Source organism: Hippocampus comes, unplaced genomic scaffold (assembly GCF_001891065.2).
Source record: "Hippocampus comes isolate QL1 unplaced genomic scaffold, H_comes_QL1_v1.1 scaffold377, whole genome shotgun sequence".
Taxonomy (NCBI): Eukaryota; Metazoa; Chordata; class Actinopteri; order Syngnathiformes; family Syngnathidae; genus Hippocampus; species Hippocampus comes.
In genome coordinates this window covers 160,203-186,686 of record NW_017805832.1, presented here as the reverse complement: position 1 = coordinate 186,686, position 26,484 = coordinate 160,203, and the positions used below count along the sequence as shown (strand labels likewise).

Sequence of the window (26,484 nt, the reverse complement as noted above, 5' to 3'; positions counted from 1 at the left end):
TAAATGAGAGTTTTGCGCTTTCTGTCACAGTGTTGATTTTCACCTTGGAGCATTTGGGAGAGCGCCGCAAGTGATGGAAGTAGAAGTGTTCGTGGGAGAGGCAAAGAAACATATTACTGAGTTACAGAAACGAAATCTAATAAGTCAGCAGCCACACAAGAGACATATTTCATGATCTAACCAAGTGCTCATCCTGCAGAACATTGCATTTAAAAAAATTAGTCTGCAGATGTGGAAAACTGCTTTGGACAAGACCAATGCCACACAATTCTCACCGTTTGCTCAAACGGGCCACATACAAGGAAATGATAGTTGAAAAGCGTTTTGTCATAGGTGACTCGCTTAACTGCTTATTTTACTTTGTATGGGCTTTCTAAACTTGTAATACAGTGGAATGCTCCAGAAGTGAAGGAAATTGGAATTCAAACCGAAACTTTCTGAGAAGAGTCTCTCCCTCGTGCTCCAAACAACATGGATGTTTTATCCGCGTTACTCGGCAGTCGTAAAAACTCTTGATCAGCGTCATTAACGGGTGCATTAGTACATCCTGCTTTTGTAAGGCCCCGTAATGGCCTGCCAGCTGCAGCCAGCGGTTGCCACGCTATTTTTGAATTTGAATGTCGTAAATGCCTTTGCTCTTTACGCATTTTGTAAATATTACAACTCCATTTGCCAAGCGCCGCACTTAGTAGTTAGTCGGCGTGTGGTGCATTTATATTGACTTAATCTGAGTGTGTATTGGGATGGGTAGCAGGTGGAGAAGAAAGAGCAAGGCTTTAACAATGAAGTATGCCCAGTGGCGTCCGTTGCAGAGATGAAAGATTTTTATACCCAGGTGGAGGTCGTCTGCCAGACGAAGTGCGCATGTGTGTTTTGCATAATGTCACATGTGCCTTGTAGGGGTTGAATGAGGGCAAGAACCATTGGCTATTTTCACTTTGTGCATGTGTGTGTCGCTGCCTCGTGTCGTTGGTGCGCCACTTTGGGGAGATCGCAGTGTTGCCTTGTTGTGAGTGCCAGGCATCCCAGATTATGAGGTACAGTTGTTTCCGTGGCTGCGGTCCAAGGTCGACCGCAATCCGTTCTGTGGTGCCTGTTGGCTTTTCATCCATCCATTTTCTCAACAACTTCTCTTTGTTAGCATGACAGTTGAGCTTGAGCTTATCCCAGCTGACTTTGGGTGGAAGGCGGAGTATACACCTGACTAGCCGCCAGCCAATTGCAGGGTGCTGATAGACAACTAAATATTCATAAAATGAAAAGGGCTTATGGTTGAGCAGAACTCATTTATGAAATGAACTGGGTCACTGATGAAATCAAATTGTTTAAACATAACTAAAACAGTTGTATACATACAGTGTATATACAACACTCTACCCTGTTCAAAAGTGACAAGCATATGGCAGCTCATGTACGGTAGCAATCTACGTCTTCACTCGATGCGCCTTCTTGCCAAGCAGCAAAGGCAAATGAACTCAAATGTTGATAAGCCACCGAGAGTCCCCACAAGCCAACAAGAATGGAAACAAAATACAAAGCAGAAAGCTGCCAAATTAAAACCAGGGACAGACTTAAACAACAACCAGCTTGGTGAAAGACGCTGTAAAGTGAATTCAGAGATCATTTTTATTAACCCTATTTATTAATTCTATTAAGCCATTACGGGGAACAGACGGTTCTCACCCTTCCAAACACTTGTTACCCTTAATCACTATAACTTAAAATGTCGAGTAAATACAGAGCTGCCGAATATAAGAAATGAGCTGTCTAATTTTCATGGACTCAATGTCCAGCATTAAGTCACATCTCCACTGTACAAGAACTCTTTCGCATCAATGGCTTTTTGACCAAATTAATTGGCTAACATTTAGCTAGCTAGCTATGCCCCACACCCAAAAATGCCCTGCCTTTCGGATAGTGCACAGGTATGTCTGTTTTAAAACGTGCCTCGTTGTCTGTCAGTCATGAGTGCGCACATGTTACAGAGACCACTTACGGAGTACGAAACTGGAGACTTGCCGGCCCTGACATCTACAGGTGGTTCTTATCACGGGAAAGCAAGCCATCGCCAAACAACAATGCACAGCAGTGTCTCACACACACACACACACACACACACACACACACACACACACACACACACACACACACACACACACACACACACACACACACACACACGCTCCTCACTGTATGTGTGTGTTGATGTGAGGTTATCTCCATCCTGGCTCACCGCCAGGCAACTTATCTGACTGATCCACAGCACTACTCGCTGCGACTCCCAATTATAGACGCAGGCACTCAAACAGACAAGCCTACACACAGCGTTTCCATGTTCGCCTGTGCACTATTCACAGTAATGAGCCACTTGGCCCACCCCAAAACCCCAAGCGGATAAGCCACACTCCTCTACCCTCACGCCTCCTTGACAGAGGCCACCAGGACTACCTACCTCTTGCGCACTGCCTATCTGCTCCTCCGATCGTGCAATGTTGCAGTCAAGAAGTAAGATTTTGTATTTTTTTTTAAGCCACCATCTCTGGTTTGCCTTTCCATCGCCGGGTGTGTTGGCTGAACCAGAAGAAGGGACTGAATGCGACGATTCCATTTGGACCAATGAACCGACTGTAGTGAGACTACCCCCGCCCCACCCCCCCCAAAAAAGATAAAAATAATGTTGTAGCATGCCCTCCCGAACCAGGATGAAATTCTCTGATGATTTTGCCGTTTATTTGTGACCCACCTATATCTGTAACCGTGGCCTATTCGCCGTAAGAGCTGAAACACATTTCACAACACACACAGATAATTAGCAAATACAGTTCACGTTCTACCGTAAATATTTACAAACACAAATATTCATAGACATACAAATATTACGGAGAACACACCTTTTGCCTCTTCGGAGGGACTTCCAGTCTAAAAAAAACTTTTAGCGTGACTGCGTAACAAATTCTGGCCGTATTTTAAATGTCAAGTTACCTTTTTGCAAGCTGCGCTAAATAGGATATGACAATTCAAATGTGAATTTCAAAATAAAATCGTATCTCCACTTCTGTGACCCAAAAAACATTATGGTTATTTACAGTCGTTGAGACCCTTTGATTACATGAGAACAGTGTTTTGGATACACATAATTCATAATGTATAAAACAGATTTTGAAATGAATATTTTCTTTACAAATCTGGCTGTAAAAAAAAAAAGGCTGAGTTGTGCCCAGACACGGGCAGATTTCGAGATTGAGATGCGAAACAACAATAGCCAGTGAGGAAGCAATTTGAGGCTCACACTCCTTGTGGTGGGATTCTGTCAGATTTGTCTCACAGGTCATATACAACACAAAAAAAAAAAAGACCCAAAAAAAAGGGGAAGAGTGTGCAACTGCAATCTAGTTAAAACAGATCACAGATTGTTTTGTCTGTCAAAATTTGGAAATTGGTTCAGACCATCTATTTCTTTTAGATTGTAAAAATCTGCGTGTGTGTGTGTGTGTGTGTGTGTGTGTGTCTGTGTGTGTGTGTGCGTGCGTGTGTGCGTGCGTGCGTGCATGCGTGCGTGTGTGTGTGCGCGCGCGTGCGCGCCTGGATTGAGTGTAAACAGGGCTTTCGAAAGAACCATGGGTTTAAAAAGAGAACACATGCTGAGAGTTGAGGAACGGTGGTGACACATGGGGCAAGAAAAAAAAAAGAGGGGATGAAAGAAAGCTGCTGTAGGGAAGTGGAATGAGATGAGAGAGATGAGCTGTCAAAAAAAGTGAAGAAGCCAAAAGATAGCAATCGGGGCGACGTAACGCATGGCACTGGGAAGAGCAAACGAGAAAAAAATGGAGAACATTTGTTTACTTATTGAGATTCAGCATTGACGAGTACAATCCTCCCACAGTCCTACTGGCTTTTTGGTTGTTTTTTTTTCTTTCCCTCCTCCTGTTTCATTCTTTGTCTGTGGCGCTTCTTTTTTCATCCATCTTTGTCCTCTTCCCGCCCCCTCCATCTGCACTATCACAGCAAAATGGCACTCAGTGAAACTCTTAAGATGTCCACATTAAAAATGGCATCTTTGCGCAATGTTGAAAGACCCGATGTTGATGCAAGCAGTTTGGTTATCAGTTTGACAGAGCAGAGATCAAACGCTTACGGTGGAAACATTGTTTAAACTTGTTTCGTAGCGGGTGATGGATCTTCCTTCAAGGAGAAACCAAGTCAAAATTTAACCTGACAATTATGTGTTCTATGTGCCCCCACTAGGCTAAACACGGTACCCTGATTCATATTGCATTTGTGGGATATGAAAAAAAAAAATCCCCTGTTGATTTTCTACATTTCAGGGGGCAGCCATTTTGCCTTGTACAGCCATTTGCTGTCGACTGAAAATGACATCACAGTGCCCGTCATATTTGCCGTGTCTTGTTTGGTCATGTCGCGTTGGCAAACTGAGCCCTCGGCACTGTGATGTCATTTTTAGCCTGGACAAGGCAAAATGGCCGCCCAACAGGGAGGGAAAAAATTGAGTTTGAGTTGAATACTCCACCATACATTTCTTGTCTTCTCCGAGTTGAGTAGATTTATATAGCACAGTTATACATGAAAGAAGATGGAAAATGCTCGCTCTTCCAGGCAGTGTCAAGGGAGCGTCTGATACTACATCCCAAAGTGGAAAATTTCCACATCATGGAGCTTCTGATTAATACCTCCAAAGGTGGGAAAGGATGACTTTCTCCCCCATTCCATGTCTGTGCCTCTAACAGTCAAAAGTGACAGCAGAAAGATGTCTTTTACAGGCAGTTTAAAAAATGCCTCCCATACTACCTTGCTTGGTTGACTTTGTCCCAACCAACTCATCATGCAATTCATACTGAACAGTGACACAGGACGAAGCTGAGAAAATGGCTTCTTTTACAGGCAATCCACAAGAAGCTTCCAATACTACTTCTAAAGGTGTAAAATTGACAGACCTCATTCCTCCAGCTTTGTGTTGGTGGCTTTTATACAGACACATGAAAAAGACAGATGACAGTTAACCTTTAAGACGCCTTATGATACGACCTCCAAAGGCAAACAATTTCTGGGTCAAACACCCCTGTCCTGATTCTACATTGGTGCAATGTATACAAAACAGAAAAAAAAAAAGTTCTCATCCTACCCCTGAAGATGGAGAGTTGCCAATTGACAAGATCCCCCCACCCCCACACTTAATTATGTGTCAATGCCATTTATAGATAAGAGCAACAAAAAGCTGTTCTTTTTACAGACTTGTGTCGTCAGCCATCCTCTAAGTAACTTTATCAAGGTGTCATCTTTAGAACAAAGAGAACAGGATGGGACAGAACAGGGCAGAAGGGACTGTGGTGACTACTGCTGCGTGCCTCATTTTGCCGACTAACCCTACCTAGCCCCAGGGGCAGCGCAGAGCAGAGCAGCACTGAGGCTGTCAGCAGAAGGTGTGTGTGTGTGTGTGTGTGTGTGTGTGTGTGTGCGTGTGTGTGTGTGTGTGTGTGTGTGTGCTCGCGCAAATCAGAGAGAAAGTCTGCACTTGTGTGGGAGCCTGTGATCTGTGCCCCCATCCGCCGGCGGGCTGGGCCAGAGTGGCAAAGGATGGGGGGAGGGATGGAGGGGGGGGGCACCTGACTGGGCACAGATGGCACCCAAAAACAGACAGTGACGACGGCGACAAGAACATAATTATCTTTACAATGACACAGGGTACACTGGAGTCGAATAAGGAGGGGGCGGGGCGGTGGGGACTCTCGGGAAGCGCGGGTACAAGGACAGGATGTGAGAAGACAGAAGGGTGAGAAGAAGTAAGCCGAGGACTGTGGCCACACGCACACGGCTATTTTTGAAGGATTTTTGTGTGCGTGCGCATGTTTTGGCCTCCTGTCAACACGCAAACTGTTTTAGGTTTTCACAAAGACAAAATTGTATCCTGTTATGCATTTTGCCTGACCAATCGCTCCATACGCTACTCACAAAGAGTTAAGGGTAATGAGCTTTCTGGCGAAATTACTGGATGAGCCGAAAATGCACGATAACATTTACACGTGAACTTAAATTGACCTTTTCAAAACTTGAATGCGCATGACCAACTGTTAAGTATTTCGGTACTTTTTGCAAAACTTGCTCAATGGCAATATGAACAATCGGTGCTTGATCTATGAATGAGCCAATAAATGATAGTGTGTACACATTTACAGGCAGTGTAAAAGGAGCTTGTGATACTTCCTTTCAAAGGCACAAATTTGTCACGTAGACTTCAATCCTTGTTAAGGGTTAAGCACAAAAGAGCCACCTAAAAGTACAGGTCAAGGATTTTTTGTTGCAGTCCACTTGCATTAGGGGTCGAGTTGGGCAGCGACCAGATCCAACAAATTGAGCTATCAGGAAAAGTGGCAGTGTAATCCCTAGTGAGTGCCACTCCCTCTTTTGTTTCAGATCTGATAATACTACAAAGGGTTGCACTTGTCGACTTTAACATTCTGACAGCTGTGGCGTCCATTTTGAAATGCACATTATTGCCATCTACAGGGCTGGGGTGAAACTACCCGGCATATGACGTTTAGTTCATCCATGCTGGTATTATAATTTTTCTGGATTCACTTTTGTGTGCCTTTTCTAGAAATCGCTTTGCCTCTTTGGAGGGACTTCCAGTCTAAAAAAAACGTTTAGCGTGACTGCGTAACAAATTCTGGCCGTATTTTAAATGTCAAGTTACCTTTTTGCGAGCTGCGCTAAATAGAATAATTTTTCCTATCAATCAGAAGCTAACATTAGCTTCTGATTGGCTAACAATCAGTTATAGTGCAGTCTGACTTCAAAAACACTCGATCGTGAGAAACATGTCATTTCTTTCAGACCACGAGCCAAAGTTCAGACACAAACAAGAACAATAAATGGACACAATAGTGTTTTTTCAGAGCAGATGTAAAGAAAAAAAACCACAAGATCTGCAGCACAACTGTTCTTTTGTACCTTCACATATCCTCGTTGACTTCCCCACTCCCTTTTTTTTTATTAATACACTCCCCAGCCTTCTGGAACAAAATGCTGTATCTGCAGCCACATCCTAATTTATTTGAGTTACGGGTTAACATAACTCGGGTGGCACATCGATCTTGCACCTGAATGTTTTCCTCGGCCTGCTGGCTCCTCACACTCTCAGATTTTTTTTTTTTTTTTTTTTCCTGAAGGGTGTACTACAGTGGAAACCTTCCAGAAGAAAATGTTGGAATGATAAAACTCTACAGGCCATGCTATAGTTAACATTTTTAACTGGCATAAAAGCATAAAAATGAAATGAAACACCGTTTAATAATGTCTAGATTAATCTGAAAGAAAGTAAAATTAATCAGCCTTTGAAGACACGACACACACGGCGGTTGTTTGCAGAGTGGTACTGTCACATTGCGGCGTTTTATAGGTACTGTAATGCCCGCATAATCGCTGTTCGCCATTCATTTAGCCTTTTTTGTTAGAGGAAGTTAAAGGAGAGTCGTTGCCACCTGTGCATGTACTAAATCAAAGCATCTGCAGGGCATTGTAGTGTGGGGCGTATTTAGGGTTTAAACTATTAATAGAAACAGTTATACACAGGAGGGATGGCAATTGCCCATATCATGCAGTTTTTAAGTATTTGTGGAAGGGCTTGGTCCAAATTTATTGGAATTGCTGGAATTAATCAGTGTCCGGGACAAAAACGGTTGAAAATCCCCCTTGTAGGAGTTTTGGAATGTGCAAATTTGGCTGAATTGGGAGCCAATGTAGTGATGTCACATTACTGGAAATTGACGCCCCCTCTTGTTGTATCGCTTGATATTTATTTATTTATTTTTATTTTTATTTTTAAGAAGAAGTCTGCAACTGGAGCATTATTGTACCCGACTGTAATCTTCTTCAAATGAAATGTGTTCATGCTCTTCCGTGGTACCGGTAATGGAATTGTCTGAATGGAAATAGCCATCAGAATAATATTAAGTGTGCTGAAGATTGCGATGCGCCCAGCGTGTTTGTGCGGAAGTTCCATCCTGTCAATTTTCGGGATTGACTACGGATGTGACTCCTATGAGTTTATGCCATGACTGCAAAAACTGTGATGGTAATTTAGTGGCACTAGATTTGATGAGAGGATTTATGCCTGAGTTGCTGCAGTACACATCGGATCGGCCAATTGCAGGAAGACTGGACTGTTCGCATAGCATCAAAGCGACAACGTAAGGTTTCATAGTCCCGACGGTTATCATCAGTATACTTCCTTTAGAACTATACTACTTTCCTCTTTCGACAGGGCTTTGGCAACATCTTGGCTTTTAAGAAAGAGCAAAAAGAAAAAAAAAGCAAATAGGTGAGTTTTTCAGTAAATACCTGGAGATAGGTTCCATCAGAGGGGTAAAAAAAATGTTAATAGTGAATCACAACTAGGCGAAGGGTGTCTGTACCGTCACAGTTTACGCGGTGGAATTTCTCCATGTACTGTCAACAAATCTAGACAACCAATGACAAGGCGTCTTATGTGTTGATGTGTTTTTGATTGAAATATCCTAGCTAATGTGTCGTGATATTATGGTTTGCAAAATGTTCTCAAATTCAGATTGTCAGTTTAGCCCGTGTTCACCTCGCGAGCACATGTGCGTATCATTTTTCCTTTCATACGAACAACACTGAATATGATAACTCAGGACATGAGCATTTGCGGAAAGTCCTCATTTGAACCGACGTGCCCCCTCTCTTCATCTGGTCATTGCAGGCTTTGATCTACCGCTCACATGCTTCGCTTTTCCAGAATTCCCACCGTTGTGTTCCGCTCTTGGCAGCTTCCACAGAGAGCTGCTCGCTGCCTTTTATAGGACGGCACTTTTGTTGTTGTTGTTGTTGTTGTTTTTTTTTATGTAGTTTTCCCCTTTTACTTTACTCACTCATAGCACTCCAAAATGCTACTGATCTCCAGTGCTACTGCGCAGCACTTAGAATTGTGCTTATGTTGTCTATGCACACAGTATAAAGTACTTCACTTGGAACGCTGCGAGGTCCATCCGTTTTCTAAAGCTCGTTTTCCCCGTAGGTTGGGAGGGTTGAGGTGGGGGGCGGGGTCTATCCAAGCTGATTTTGAGCGAGAGCCTGGCTACACTCATGGCTGGTCGCCAGACAATTACACAGCACCTATAGTTTAAAAATAAAAAAACATTCACACTTACATTCACAATTAAGAGTCCACAAAGAACCTAATTTGCATATTTTTGGAATGTGGCACAGTCGGGCCTGAGCCGTCATTTGAAATTTGAACCACTGACTGTCACATTGTAATCATTAGTTCTGCCCACACTGACATCTATAAAAAGAAATGAAGCAAGCAATAAAGGAATACATTTTATACCACTGCAAACCGGAATTAAATTGTTGAACCTGTCAGTCAAAACGGAGCACGATTACTGTTTTTCCTTCAATACTAGTTCTTGTAGCACCTCAATTAATCTGTGAACTGTACTCTGCCCTGTCCGCTTGAGTCAAAATATGATTGTAATACATTTATAATGTACATTTAATCCAATTAGTTACTGTCCCCCGCTGAAATATAACTTTGGTTGCGGACTAGATGGTGAAAACATCCTGTATTACACCCATTGAGCCATTATCCACTGTTGCTATTTTTGTGAAGTGCAGGGCTAATGGATGGATGGCTGGAAAATAAACTATTAACTCAGCACGTCTTCCATTCAACTCTTGTCAACCACAACATCTCCAAATACATTTGTGGAATAAAATATTGAAATAAGTGAAACAAAATATTACATATTATTGTGACGTTCTCGCTTTCTCCCACATCCCCAATTCATGCGTGTTAGATTTATTGAAGACTAAAGTGCCCATAGGTGTAAATGTGAGCATGAATGGCTATTGGTTTGCCCGAGTCAGCTGGGATGGGCTGAGGCTCCAGTTCACCCATGACCCTCACGAGGACAAGAGCTCGAGAAAATGGATGGCTTGTGAAAGTGCATTTGTACAAACAGCGTACTCAGCCCCAATAAACCCCTAAAAAAAGCCAATTACTTCTGTAATTGAGTAAACAGGAACACCGCAACCACTACACGATACGAAACAAAATGGTAGAATTGTTGCAGCAGCTCTCATATCTGCTCTCATTACGTGTACCTCTACTGTCTTGCCCCAAAAGTTTTTCCTGTCAATTGACAAAATTGTGTTTGTGCACGAACGCGTTTGAACTGCCATTGGCTCTTAATCTCACACCGATCATTAGCAGCGTGTTCTTGATGAATATTGCTTGTTTGTTTTGCGCCTTTATGGATCGTCCGTCTGTGCGCTGGAATCATAATCAGCTGATAAATCATTTTGTCGCGCACAAAACAAGTACGATTGGACTTTAAAACGTTCAACTCGCACTGAGTTCATCTCCCACGTGTCAAACATATTCTCATTCCTCATCCTATCGTTCAGACGTCGATTTTGTGTAAAAACATTTTCAACGTCATAACCAATTTGGGAGACAATTTCTGAATGTTTTTTTCCTCAAAAACGGCCATCATAGCACACTCCACACATTCGGATATCTCTAATGACAATTGCGAGTCTCTTTCTGTCCAGCTCTGTCATTTTCCGAGGGAGGGGAAAACAAATCATGTATTAACAATACCCCACTCTACGGGATTGTTCCTCAGGAGAACAATGTTTTTGACATCCGATAATTGGGCCATTGCGGATTTGATTGGAAGGCAGGAAACACTCTGCCAGATTATCCAGATGGTTGTACCCCGCGTTAGTTTTTGTTATCTCGTCTTCATCTATCCTTTCCATGTGCTTGTGTTTGTGACTTCATTCTTGCACTCATGTCACTGTGCCATCTCACCACTGTATCTGCTTGTGTGTGTGTGTTTTTTTTTTTCCCATCCACGCATCTTCGTCCCTTTGTCTGGAGCCAGTAAGCAGCATGGTATGATGGAGGAGTTGAAAAAAGGTAGGAGTTGTCTCAGTCGGACCACACTACAAACCTGGAGCTGTCTAGCTTGTTTCGTATTTAATGTTACAAGTGAAACCTCTAAAGTTGAATCCTTTTTTTGTGTGTGTGTGAGTGATACCACCAAAGGTTACTATTGATGGCAAAAATATTCTAACGATCGACGAGAAATAGGTTGCCAGGCGTGTCGTCGATTCCAGACAAAAGCCTCCCTCAAAATGACACCCTCATTTTTGAGTCGGAATAAGAAGTGGTAATTGTATCAGTTCATCTGCGCTATTGTTTTTTTACGCAGACTTTCCGAGATTACTGCTGAAACCCATCTGAATTCTCTTGTAAACCCCAAACGGTAACACCAACAGAGGCACGTAAATGTACGAAGAATAGTACAGCATGACCTTTTCCCGCATATACTAAACAAATTCCCTGAACAGTGTTACATGTGATCTTTTGCATGTTGTTCTTGTCACAAACTCAATTTGAGGGAAAAATATCATAATATATCAATAATACGAATACAGTGGATGTGTTGATTTCATCGTATTTATTAAATTTGTACCAGCCAAGCTTCGTGTGATCCGACAGCTGCCCCGGGCCACCAGGCCACTGTTGATATCGAAAACCCTCTTATGAGCTTGGTCACTAAACAAATTCAACGTGGAAGTCAAGGTATCACTGGACTTAAATATTATTCCAAACGTGATTCCCTCCCTGCAGCTTGAGTCAAATCAACACCCCTATTTGGGGAGATGCGGTCACTTTCCTTGACTTACAGCTTTGTTGGATGAGGTTGCGTTCAACCCTAAAGGTTCCACTGTAAATCGCATCTTCTCATTTAGTGTTCCAGTCATGCTAATCATAATTGATTGATATATTGACCTAGCGTGGTAGGCCATATACTCTATAATGGCCTGTTTGCCCTCCATAGGCAGGGATGATGTCAGAGCAGCACAGGTTCGTATGTGCCATCCTCCGTCTCTCCCGCCGTTCATCTCATTACTCCCTTCAATCAAGACGGTTTGATTTACCGTCATTACCGTAAATGGGACCTCAGCGGGTGTATTCCAGCGCCATCTTCTTCTCTTCTCCTTTTCCTCGCCTCCGAAATGTGGCAATCAAGTCACTGTCACACCTTCCAGAACAAGAGGCACCAACAGAAAGCTGACATTGATTGATTATAGCACTGCCGTCACTTAATTTTGTCGTCTGCAGATTCACTCTAGCAAAGGATTTGAGCCAAACAAGTATATTTCAACTTTTTCTGGTTCTGTTAAAACGGATACTCACAGACAATATCAAGTCTCATCTGCCAATCGAGATGTTATAGTGCCAAGACTGACCTGTGAGAAGCAGCATGCTCCTCCAGGGCATCCAGAGCTTTTGACGTCTGTTCATGCAATTCTACATGATAACCCTTAATGATTGTGTGGCAATGCTTCAACTAATCAACATTCATATCCAATCATTTGTAATTGTTTTTCTTTCTTTTTTCTCATTTGAGTAAAATTAGTGCACTGTTGGGTAACCTTTTTTTCCTATCCGGGGCCAGAATCACACCCCCACCTCCATCTTTTATTCTTTTATCTTCCTAAATTTGTCAAAACCCGACACAATGATCAAATAGATACTAATCATCATATATAGTGAACATTTGTGGATTTCATGTTTTGATTTGGAAGCCCGCCTGTCTGAAGATGCGACATTGTGACTGACAGCAGGCCATTAGTTTATCAGTAAGTGTATCGCGCTAAATTGCCGCCACAGTTGCACTTCATATGTTCGCTAAGGTAACCTAAATCACGTGTACATAACTCACATTACTGCTGTACTTCAATTGGTTGTTGATGTCCATTTTCTTTGGAATTTTTTCTTCACCATCATGACGCCTTTATTTTTTTAGCATTGCTACTTTTCAAGTGGAAGCAGAAATTACCAAGACCTATATTACAGTAATAGTAATACCTTGAAGACAATAAAACACTTAAATGACAAATAAGGAGAGTTAATACACTTTGCTAACACATCTCAATTTTGAAAATGAACCGTTCCCCAAGTATAAAATGAAAGAAAACTATGTAAAATGTTGAAAGATAAGCCACCCTACACACCTTTTGTGACAAGCATATGGCAGCTAAACATTTACTGGGTAGCGCATTATGCTAACGTACTGTAGCAGTCCACATCTTCCTCGAATGCTCTTTCTTCGCAAATAACACGAATATATTCAAATGCACAACACCAGTCACACAAGATCAATCCGTCTCAGGCTGTTTGTCAAGTAAAGCCATTGGGAAAGGAAATAAAAGAGGATATCGAAACCTATCAATTCACAAATAACAACAGCGCAAGGTTGGACAGTGGCAACACGTAGGGATCATCTTCAAACATGATGAAACTTTGTAGATATTCTTTGTACTTGGGCTTCCTCCCACATGCCGAAAACATGTAGATTATGTTCATGGCAGACTCCAAATCACAGGTGTCAAACTCAAGGCACGGGGCCAGATCCGACCTGCGCACAATTTTCTTGTGGCCCACTAAAGAAAATGAAATGTTTCTACCTCATGTTTCTTGCTCAATGGATTTGTTCTTTTCATACAAGCTATAAAACCTGGACCAAAAAGACATTTTTCTTAACTTTATTTTTCAAATATTACAAATATTTTTTTCTGCTCACCAAATCGCCCTGAACATAAATTAAGCAATATTTCATTTTTTGAATATGAATTCCGTGTTCAAATTACAATTTTTGACATAAAAACTTGAAAATGAGTTTTATACGCTTGCTCTAAATTGTCCATTGCTGTGAATGTGTTGCTCAGTCAGCTGGGATAGGCCATAATCAGGACAGTAGGTAGAGCGGATGGATGGATGGATGGATGGTCTATCCAATTCCTTGGATCAAAGGCACAACGATCAGCTCCTGAAGGCACGGATATATTTTGCCACGTTAGCATCGTATTCTCCCCTGCCTGGGACTGTACAATTTTATAATGTCGTGGGTAATAAATTTCACGCTGTTTACAGAGCCACAATGTAAAGGTCAACGTGCTGCTGTTGTGTAAAGCGACCGTTTCTTAATGTCTGCCCACTCAACGGAACGGCTACGTCTAGTATTTAACTGTAAAGTCATGTGATCAACAGTCAGATAACCATGTCATTTCTCCACGCTGGGAATTGTCTGATTTTGCTCTTAATTGGCCAGTCAAGATGCAAAAGAATACTGGGCAGCTGATGTAATGAGGAACACAGAGGATTGTTCGTGTAATTGCTTTGGGTTCACTGTGAAATTCAATAAAAAGTCTTTATTTGGAAGAATTGCAAAGCGAGGCCAGGTAGATAAATTATGAATCGGCATTCGGTTCGCTCCTTCAAAATAAGTGAATCAGGGGGGACATAAAAGCCACATAAATTTAACGTGAGAGTTTTCTGCTCCTCCAGGATTCCTCTCGCTAACTCCACCCGATGCTGTTTCGCGGTTCGCTGGCTGATGGATTAGCTCTGGTCATGTGAAGATACATCAGTTTAATCAGTTCTAGAAATTAAAATTGGTGCAATGATTGATTCCTCTCTATTAGACTCATACGCGGCACTTTGGGCCCCAAGCAGTGAGTTGCATGAGTGGCTTATGAAGGGTACATATGTTTATGCGTTGGTGAATTTTATGCCTTCACGGATGCATCCGCAGCAAAAAACATTATGCAGCCATAGTTTAACTCACCATGGTTTGGCTTGTAAACCCGTGTCTGTTTTATATCGAGATCCTGCACAATACCCGTCTTTTGCTTTATGTAAATGTAATCAACAGTCATAAAAATCAGTATGAAATCAGCTTTACTAATCCCAGCATTTGAATGACACATGTCGCATATACCCATTCTTATGTCCTGAGACGTAAGGTTCAATAGCCGCGGCAAGCCCCTCACAGACAGGATTTGTCTTGAATGTTTGCATATTTGCTTATGCGGCAACTGCACGTTTGCGGGAGAACAGCTGGTGTGCTTCACCATGTGCTGATCTCCGCAGGAGGGGATGGAGAGTGTGATCACCCAAAGCGCACCTTAGGAACTGTCCTTCAAACCAAACAAACCCTTCTTTTTGCTGCAATGTAGCCCTCCTGTTGTGTTTGTTTCTTAACGGTGTTCATAGGTCAGTGTGAGTTGCTCTAATGTTTAATCATGAAAGAAAAAAAAAATCAGCAAAAAGCAATGCAGTGTTTTTCATATTCAAGAAAGAAAAACAAAAATGAAAACGGAAGCCAGCAGATGAAGGCGAAGACAAATTTTGGGGCAAATCCAATCTTTTTGTTCATTCATTCTCATTACAAAAACTAAAGCGGCCGTTAAGTGTTCAGTGATACGTACAACAAAAATGACATTATGCTGCATAGTGTTTACGCAAGTAAATATGGTCCCACGTGTGTATGGGCTCCCCTCAGATTGGTAGAGGAGCGAGAGAGGAGGAGGTAGAAATATTTTGGGGATGTGAGATGACGGTCCTCAATATCCATGGAGACATCTACCGGTACTAAAGATGACTAAAGTAGAAGTATGGATGAATTACTTTGATCATCACAAGCCTCCACTTTATGCTTTGTTACAGGTGAGATTCAATTAAAGTCAACCATAAAATTAACACAGTTACTCCAAACAAGTTTGCAGATTCACTGACCATTATCGGTAGTCTCCTGAGCGCAATCCCTCACCCATGCTGAGCTTGGCTTTGATGACGTGAAATTGGACTTGGCCTGCAGTGTGAAGATAGCCCAAGTTTAATCCGTTTTTTTCCTAGATTTTCCAAACGGGTCAATTCGACCAACGATGGAACAATGTAACCCTGACATTCTCACCATTTTACTGTAGAGCAGTTGTCACCGACGTGGTTCCCGCGGGAACCAGGTAGCCCCCAAGGACTGTTCTAACAATAGCTCACCAGTAATGGGGCATTGTGACTTTCTAGGATTGTTGTAAAAGTCATTATTTGAAAATATAAACACTGCTGGGGATTTGTAGAATTTAAGTGTTATATCTGATCTTTATACTTCCTAATAATTGTGAGAAGTCATTAAAATGATCAGTGTCGTAGCTCACTGTTTCGAAAAGGTTGGTGAAACCCTGGTACAGTATCCACATACAGATTAAAAAAAAAATATATCACCCTTTTCACACCCGGCTCCAGAGGATAATTTTTCAGAAACGTCTGACCATCAGGCATTTGCTGACTTTGATCAGAAGAGACGGAGCACGGTCAAATTATAGACGCTTATTTTTATCTGTACCCTGCATAAGGTCTTTGTTCTGACCACATTTAGGCAATCATCTCTCTCTCTCTCAAGGTGAGCCATATTCCTATTTAACACAGACATCGATATTACTTATTATTTCAGCTGTCACCCAGTCCACCGATACAAATATCCCATTGCGTCCCCTAATGCAGTCATCTAAGCCGGCTGGGCTTTGTTGGAGAGTGTTGTGGTTGGTCGCGTCACAAACAATCCGTGCTTGTCAGAAGCAATCTCCCTCAGCTCTGCCCCGCTCATTTGTGTGCGCTTGCCTGCTTGTTTCTTCATTACTGTGCTAGACCTGGTCTTTATTAATGAAGGGACATCTGTTTCATTAAAGCAGGAAGATGCCTGCGAGGGAGACGGAAAGGCGCTGGGGTTCAAACTGGAGGGGAAAAAAAGGAGAAATGGGAAAAAAAATACGTGAAGATCGAATGCGTATTTATAGAGTAGTCAGTTTCTGGGGGTTGGATGTGAGGGCGAATTATATTCACTTCATCCTCATTTCTGCAACCAATCAGTGCGGCTCATTGGTATTTCCAGCATTTGGCCAATCGCCGGTCAAAAATAGAGATGGACGCTTTACCGTATTTTGCCGGTCCGCCCTCCGTCCGCGATCCGGGCACCCTCCCGTCCCAATTCATATCATAATTGTCCTCAGTCCCCGTCCGTCCTTGTCTTTTTAAAGCGCTTCCGTACTAGTCTGAAGCAAAACATGATGAAACGTGCACTACTCTGCCATCCTTTGCAGAAAGTACAAAGAAAACAAACAAAAATCTATACGGAAATCTTGACAACACGAAAACTTTTGTGTTGGTTCCTAACATTTTGTCAGACTTCTCTTCTTTTTTTTTTTGCCATATTTTTGTCAAATTTTTGTTTTTGCCAGCCTTTTTTTTTTATTTACATAATTTGTCATTTTTCGACCAGATTTTTATTTATTTATTTATTTATTTTGGTCAGAACTTTGTGAGGGTTTTCCCCAAATCTGATCATTTTATGCTGGTACTTTTTATTTATTGACAAAACTCCTATTTGCACATCCAGTTGCATTCAATCACTAATCTACACTAACGTGGTAGTGAAATCATAATTCTAGTAAATATTTGTTGGAAAAACATTTACAGTTCATAAGCAAAAAGCAGTCGAACTATAGTTGTCACTGAGCATTCGTTGATGTGTCGCGTAAGAATTAATTTTCGCGAAATTGCATATGCCGGGACTGCTGTAACTGGGGACAGCCATGTATAACCTCTTTCATAACTACAGTATGTTGCACCAACCTTTGCCACCTGTGAACTGCTTAACAGCCCAGCACTAAGCGATGATGAAGACAAAGTGATTCGAAATAAAGACAAATGCAATGCAAGTCAAGTATCACACTGTGGGGGGAACAGTCATGGGCCAAGGTCACACCGAGCCATGTTTAGGATGGCGAGGTCCCCGCAGGGGGTGTGGGGGGTGGGGGGGGAGCAGGCTATAACTGACAGCCATAATTGGGCTAATTAGAGAAACAAAACCATCAGCACCGTGGGTAATGACCTGACCAGGCCAGCTGGGGTGATGGATGGAGTGAGAGCAAAGGAAGGTAGGCAAATTAATTAGCGAGCAGGAGGGACGTCTCGATGATGGATGGCTAAGATGGATGGAGAGCGGTGCGTGGTTGAGATGTTTGATCTGCCGGTTGACACTCACACTTGTGCCATCTGATTAGAATTCATTGAGACATTATTTTATTCAGAATCACTGGATAATGTGTCGTCGATGTGATCACTTCTGCAATCGAGCACGGATAGCTGGATGGATGGACTCAAGTTTTCACAAAATGGTTGTGTTCATCGGTTCCATATTGCAGTCGAGTTCCTTTCAGTATGGACACTGTGCAGATTGCTCACCATCCATTCCTTAGCCAGATTGCTTCTAGTTGACCAGCGACCGATCCGGGATGTACCCTGCCTCTGTCTAGATCACCCGAGATCCGAATGAGCAAAAGCACTATCGAAAATTCAACGGTGGGAGTAATATTTGGGCAAAAACGACACGAGATGATATTCACAAGAAGAGGCTTCAGTGAGTGACGGAACAGTTGCTCTCTTGCTGGGTTTTACTCCAACTGACCTTTTTGGAATCCCCTGTTGATGTACGAAAGCAACACTAAAGACGTTTTGCCTGGAATCCGGGCTAAATCCACATTGTCTTCATTGGAAAAGATGAGACGGATCATGTTGGTGACTGAAGCAACGTTGCGTTCTTCATTTGCTCCCTATTCAAATGTGTTGTTACGATATGACTTGGGAAAGACACGCCGCTGAGAAAAACAACTGTAATTAATGTAGTGCGCACAGTTTGTGAAGGCAGGAGAGAGCATATCTGCATGCTTACTAAGTTTGGAGAATTGGGACTTGGAGACGGAACATTGCCATGGGCACCAACTTTAAGGAAGCCAAAGACAGTGTGGTTGTAAACTTCTCCGATCCCGAAGATCCTCAGTGAAATGGACATGTGACTGCTTGATGGATGAAGAGATCATACGTGGCTTAACATCGTTCGTTCCCTTTATATTTGCTCACACTTTAGAACAATTTGTCTCTCAAAAAGTCGTCTTTTGCTTTCTGGTATCAAGACATGCTTAATTACATCTGCTGGGCTTCACTGGGGTAAACAGTAGAACACAGAAAAGTCCAGTGGGGATGAGAACTTTTTATAGTCACTTTGAGTGTGTGCGTGTGTGTGTGTGATTGCACATTGTTCTACACTCCTTTTTTGATATTTTTTTAAGCGTTTCTAAGTGCCGTTCATGTTAATAACAAGCATCTACTTTTGCCTGCCGGAATTGTCCTTTAAAATGTCCTCCATTCACTCTGCCGTAAAGATCAGCAAAAACTCACAGCACGGTTAAACTAACCATTAAACTATGCGTTTACGTAGATATTAACTCATTCACTCCCAAAGACATTTTTAAATGTCTTTTCAGACTTGGTGTAGAATTGGCTGGTACTGAATGTGTTAAGCACCTTTTCCCAATTTACAACAGGTGCTTTAAATACATGTCTGTGATGTGTTTCAAGCGGAATACATCAGACATCAAGAAGTACACTGGGGAAGAATTTGAAAAAAACATCTTAAGATTCTTATGATGACTAACACTTGGAGCTTACAAAACTCAGTGGAGCTTTGCTTACCTTGTGGTTCTGATGCAATAGCGGGGCTGTCACACCCACGGGAGATCCGGATGCCTCTGCGTGAAGGTGTAGTGTGGACATGGCTTGAAAATGACTGAGAGTCCAGGCGAATTACTTCATAGAGGAATTTGTTTTTTGGATTGGAAATATATGTTCTGGAAATTTTAGAGATTCAACTCTTCTATTCTGCAATGGACTGACATGAAGCTGACTTTTCTCACAAGCAGCAGTGAGAAATATCCTAAGGCAAAATCGAAGCTCACCATTAAACCAAGTCCAGGTCAAGCATTTTGGACAACTCTGATGGGGATGGAGGTTTATAGTTTTACCCTGATGTGTCATAACAAGTAGCAAACAATGGTCCAAGCCTCACCTTAACACGCACGCGTAATCCACACACAAGCACGCCCACACACAAACACACACACACACACACACACACACACACACACACACACACACACACACACACGGTCCCGAGAGTCGCATTTCACCAGCAAAAATTGGAAATACAAAAATATTTTCCACTTAGCCTCTTGTCAAGCCGCTAAATTTATCTGGCCAGTGTGACAATGAGGCTTTCGGAGCAAAACTTGTTGGCTCAAAATACTAACGAGGCTCGCTCATTTTGAGCAAGTAATCACCTCCTCGTTGCTCCACACAATCACACAAATAACACCGAATACACACAGGGACACACACTCCAACACAATCAAGCATGTGGCAAGCTATTAAAAAGGCAATTAGTTTGAGTTCTTTCAGTGAGGAGACCATGGGAGTTGTATGTTGGAACAAACAAACAAAAAAAACAGATGGAAGGAAATCATGTCCTTGGTATGTTTCTATTTGCAAATTAATGCTATGAGCACAGTAACGCGTGGTTAGCAAATTTGCCTCGCAACTATGAGGTTCTGGGTTCATGTTATGTTTTCCCCGTCCCTGCGTAGTTTCTCTTCATTTAACGCCTCATACACATTCCAAAAACATGCACGTTAGCGTCAAGGACGACTCTATATTTTCTCTAGGTGGGAATATGAGAGTGCATGGTTGTTTGTCTGAAGATACCCCGAAATTCACTGGCGACCAGTCCAGGGTGTACCCCCATTCATGCCTCAAAATCACCAACAAGTGCACAGATTGGAGAAAGATTTTGTCGTGATTCTTGGTAAACATGCCTGATAGGATGACACAATATTTCCTCCAAACTGGTCCGTTTCCCTCGAGCACGGATTTTTGGTGCACTTTCATGGTCAGAAGTAATGAGCCCACCAGACTTTTTGGTTTCCTGACTTTGGGTTCTGAAAGAAAGGCGGAGCTAGAGACACTAAACCCTGTTGAGAATCATCACCTTGAATTTGGTATGAACAAGAAGGGATTGGGCAGGCCTCCAAAAAAATCTGTGTAAACACCCCAAATCTTGCTCACCAGCAAACCTGATGAGGTTAAAGTTGTGCATAATGGACGGAAAGCCATTCAATGTGTTTAATGCAAATGATTCTCAGATGTTGCACACGTTATATTTGACTGAATTCTTGGAAGGCAGGCCGTTATTGTTCTGCTTTAATTCAAGCACATGAAAGCCAGATGGAAAGATTACCATGTCGACTTTGAACATGGATAATCATGCTTGGGATGGTGTCAAGAGGGTCGCGATTAAGAGGCATGAACTCGCGTGCATAAACATTAACCAGGGATTGTTCATCGAAAAAATAGAGGACGGGAAACTGGTAGCAGTGGGTTTATTCCAGATAATATCCAGCAAGCTCCTCGTGCATACACTGTCTTCCATACAATTGTTTAGGTTGTTCGGTTGCGCGCAGAAAACGGGTCAGACATTTCAAATGCATTCTGTGTGTTACGTGTTAGAACGGATTCTTTTCATCGATTCTGTCAAAAAAGCATTGCAGATTTTTTGAAGAATCATAAGCCATTGGGACATAAACCATTTTGACCAAATTCAATACAGTATATTGTCTTTACTGAAGTTGGTCAAAACATGTAAATACGAGCAAACGAGGTGCCGTATTTTCTGCACTGTAAGGCATGCATAAGCGTTCAATGTTCTCAAAAGCCGACAGTGCGCTTTAAAATCCCATGCACTTCATACGTGGATCAATACTCTGATTTCTTGGACGTAGTATTTTAAATTTTCTGTAAAGCGCTTTGTTACAGCTGCAGCGGTTGTGAAAGCTCTACATAAATAACTGTATTGTATTTGTATTCTTTTAGCGTAGCTCCATCTAGAGGATGCTTAAAGCAACTGCAGCCATTTTTGTAGCTTCTATTGACCTTATAAAGTGGTGTGTCCTTTATATGAAAACAGTTTTAAAATGGGCCATTCATGAATTCATGAATGTGCGCCTTATACCCCGAAGCGCCTTAGAGGGCGGAAAATACGGTACTTTGATTATGACCATTCTTGTCATGCTCTCACTATAACGAGAAACTACAATATTTATATATATAATTATGCTAATTTGCTCCAGGTTTATTCCACTCTGGAAAGAAAAAAGCTGTGCTGAAAAAACTGATTTAAATGAAATCATAACATTCTTTTGATGCAAAGCTATCGCAATCAATATTCTTAAAATCAGATTGTAATCGTTGTATTGTCATATGGAACTGCATTAACAACTGATCATAAAAACCATCATTACAAAAAAAAAAATCTGTTAAAATTTAGCCGTCCTTTTGTCACTTGTTTTAAAACGTCTTTGAAATATCACCACTTGAAATTAATCAGGCTCCAGATTGATCATTATGGTGAAACAATAATAATAATAATAATTATGATCACATGTCGATGACAATGCGCTTTATCAAGGAAAATAATAAATGCCATCTATTTTCTGACCTTTCTGCCTAGCATGCAACACATGCCATGATATCATATCGCATGCTTTAACCCTTTTGCTTTGCTTGTAGGTCATACGGTCTGACAGAATACATGACGTCGAATGATACATGGCCCTGTGATATCGTGTGTGCGAGAATCATCGCAATGACAGTGTCTGAGGAAGGGGAACAGTGATTACTTTAACACTCGTGGGGCCTCAAGACCCCCTTTCCCTCGTCATCATAACACCGTAAAGAGCATGTTATATCAAACACGGGTGACATATCAAGACAGCTGACACACTCACACACACACACACACACACACACACACACACACACACACACACACTCTCACACTGCAGATCCCATGTTCGTTAATCAGACCAAAGTGTGACAGATTCTCTCAAATCTTGTTTTTGAACTTTTTTTCCCCAAAGGTGCCCTTTCATGTGCATAGGATGCTAGCGCCCCAAAACAACAACAACAATACGTGACAAAGTACTGTCGACGCGAGACAATTTGCAGTGACACTACAGTAAAAGGGGAAGAATAAACCGGCATGCATATTAATGATCGGTGCCGCACAAGAGAGGCTGTGCCACCCACCAGGTATAGTTGCAAAACTATATTTGATGCACAAGACCTGCCGATGTGGAGGCCTCCTCTGAGACGCGGTAGCGGATTCAGCCATAATATAAACATGAAAGTTTCTCGTGTTCAAAGTTTTGCTCTATCTTTATTGGATTTTTTTTTTGTCAGCTTTTTTTTTTTTGTCTGTTTTTTCTTTATTTTGTTGCTAGAATTGTTTTTTAAACTTGTTGTAAACAAGTTTTGGTTCGCGACATAATTCAAATTGAGGGCAAAATGGATAAGCAACGATATCTTTTATTCAATAAGTGATATGTAATTGAACAATGAACCGCAAGCATAATATATTCGGTTAGCTTGCTGTATTATGTTCATGCACGGAAAGAATTGTGCGTCCCACACTCGACGTTTGAGATCTCTATGGAATAATTCATAAACAGCTCCAATGTCAATGCTTGTTGACATTTTGTTTGCTGTAATAAATTAGCCGATAGCAGAAAATTCAAGGAGATCTGTCATGTTGTAAGCGTCACCAAAACTCAATCGTCTCTACACTGGTGATTTTGTTTTACCAATCAATATAAATTTCATAGTTGACCTCGATTCAATGGCAAGCTTTCATGATCCAGACCATGTGGAAGTGGTAAGATTGAGCGATTGAGTGTTGGATTTTACAAGTGTTGACTTGTTTGTGTTTCGGCTCTAGTGTGGTGAAGATAACCCCCCCAGGAAGGAAGCTGCTTGCTGGTGTGTGATTTAAATACTGCCAAACTTGTAGGGTTGTCCGGCCTACTGTATCTGCCAAACAAAACAAAAAAAAAAACGAGGCTACAAATGGGCCGCGGTACAGAAACTATGACAATACCCATGTAGAATGTAGGCTAATGATGTCCGTGGCTTCTCCACGAGAAAGGATTCAATTATTCAGAACAAAAATAGTTCATTAAAACGTAATTAGAACAAAATAACTTTTGCAAACTCATTTGCCTCGCCCAGTCTCATTTGGAACCCTCCAAAAACGGTCTCATTTTGTTGGATTGTTGCCAGGAGCAGCAATAACAGCACAATGGTGGCTTCTCTTACGCCGGCTGAGTGTCTGCATGTGTGTTTACGTTCTCACTTTCTCAAGGAGGTTTTTTTTTTTTTTTTTTTTTTTATTCAAAAAGTTTCTTGCCGTTAATAATTAAATCTGTGATGTGTGGGCGGCTTCTTTGCATTCTTTAGTGAATCACTTTTTCAATTTTGCTAAAGAGTTTGCATGGCAGTAGTCAAGTAACGGTCCAAGATATAGCCCGTCGTTTGACTTAAGCGCGGTGCACGCATTCTAATTTTTAACATCTGAATTGCGTATTTAAATGTGAGATCACCAACGACGATAGAAAAAACAAACAAACATCTATTTGCTTTCTGCTTGTGTCGTGTGTGTGGCGGACGACGACCATCACAGGACACCACACACATCAAGATATCTCCACTTCCACCTACAATCGTGAGTCTCCTCACATTAGGTTGTGCAATTGTAAATATTGAACCGGTTTAAACCCTTTCAGGGACAACGGTCACTATATTGGACAGCTCATCATGTTATCATGTTACAGGTTATCTTTTTGGTGCATGAAAAGGTAAACATTTATAGTTGTTGGCCATGACAGTTTTCCAAGAGGATTAAGGAGACTCTTACCATGCCAAACCACCGGATAATCTTTCATAGACATCCAATCATCTCGTCCTGACTCTCTTTGATCTCACGGGAGCTAAAATGTACCCCCAATTATTGGATACAGCATGTCACTTTCTATTCCAAGTCGCTAAAAATGTCCCGGACTTGTTTTGAATCAGGAGGCAGCTCAATGTTTTGCGTTTGTGACAGCAGCTGCAGTTTCAATCACACGTATACTGTGCTCGTCTGATCTTTACAATTTCTCCACGAGAATGTCTTTCTAATAGTAGTACAGAAAAATAAATGCCACAGCATGCAGCTAATCCTATAGCACAATAATATTTCGTTCACGCTCATGGGAGTTCATTCTTTGACGCTATTTATAGATTCTTACAGGGCTGGGAAGGAATCTTTGCAAAGTGTAATTATATATACTGATGTCCATTCATGGGCATACAAGTACTAGAGTGAGTTCTATAAAAAAACAACAACAACAACAAAAAAACTGTAGGGGCAGGTTGTTGCGGATTTTTGGGACCTTTTGTTTATACCCCTTTGTGAAATTAAATTCAAGTGGGGGATCAAGTCAGAGTGAAGTTTAAAATGAAATAGAGAGGACTTTTGTGAAAAAGTAAAGCAATGAAGGTAGGCTGGGCTGAACCAATAAGTTACGTAGCTCCGTGAAACACAAACACGGACACACAACGTTGTGGGACGACTGCTGCAAAGGTCGACCGGAACGCTCGTCTTTGTTAAAGACCACCGAACAGAAGCTCGTCTCTAATACTGTGCAGGGGAGCTCGTTTACAACATCGGAATAGAGTTTGGGGGGGCTGCGGAACTAATCAGTTGATTAGATGGTTATTATGACGATCCCTGAGTCAAACGATACCTCCTCGGTGGATTTAGCAATGTAGAGCTGGACCATCCAGTTCTGGAATTATCGGCGGCGTCTTGTCTTATTTTTATTCTTTGTGATTTGAGCCAAGTGGGTAATTTACTTGAAAATACTTGTTCTACTCTGAAAGTACCCAAAAAGAAAAAAAAAAAGATTAAACAGAGCCTTTCTTTGCGTATTTTGATGTTGGCTATTTATTGGAGGCCTGCTTTTATCTTCATCCTCTGGTTTTCTAATTATTTTTCTTTTTCATCTAGCAGTAACTTTCAGCTTGCTCACTTTGTTCTCCTCCATCTGACCATGTAGCCGACATGCCCTTCCGCTTTTGTTGTATTATCGAAGCGTTTGGAGCCTCTCTCTCTTTTTGCCGCTTTGACTTTTTGTCCTTCATATTCTCTTGTCGTTCCTCACCTCCTACTAGTACTTCACCATCCACTTGCTCGCGTTTCTTCTCACCATCATCCCACTCTCTTTGGGCAATGTCCAGGAAACATTTGCCCAAGCTGGTGGTCAATGATTTGATTTTCGCCATCATTGCACCCGTGCACCTGTTGGGTTTTGTGCATCCAAGTCCCCCCCTACCATATCTCCTTCCTGATAAGCCTCTTAAAGATTTCCTGCTCTCGGGGTGACTCTGGCACGGCCCAACTCCTTCAATTTTGCATCGGGCGATTCTGAAGCCTGGGGTGAAATACTTCACACGCAACGGCTGAAGACGCTCTAATCGGACTGAAGCTTTAGCAGTAAAGAAGCCATTATGCATTTTTTTTTCCACAATTGAAAAGAGTTCCTTGGTGTCTTCCGGGTGTTAATAACTTTCATCACACCATTTCGAAATCAGGAGCGCTCAATCTTTATTGACCCAAGATCTACTTTTCAAGCATCCAGTCTCCCGAGATCAACCGGTTCAATGTCAACATTGCAAAACCTTGCTTTTTTTTTTCCATCCCGCAGCAACTAACAACACAATTCTTGTTCTTGTTGTCATACTAGACATCACGTGGCTCTCCCGCAGTCACACACACACACACACACACACACACACACACACACACACACACACACACACACACACAC

General features: G+C 41.9%; 1 protein-coding gene across 3 annotated transcripts in view; it reads left to right on the top strand.

Annotated features, from left to right (window-relative positions):
* Positions 1 to 26,484, top strand: part of ccser1 (coiled-coil serine-rich protein 1) — a 108,774-nt gene that overhangs the window by 68,337 nt on the left and 13,953 nt on the right. The window contains exon 11 of one of the 3 annotated variants that reach the window (XM_019887552.1): positions 10,926 to 10,952. The exons of the other annotated variants lie outside the window; for them this stretch is intronic. Within the exon in view, the coding sequence (XP_019743111.1) occupies positions 10,926 to 10,928 (3 nt within the window). The 3' untranslated portion in view covers positions 10,929 to 10,952. Of the gene's footprint in view, positions 1 to 10,925; positions 10,953 to 26,484 lie in introns of those variants that run through there. 3 annotated transcript variants of the gene reach the window in all.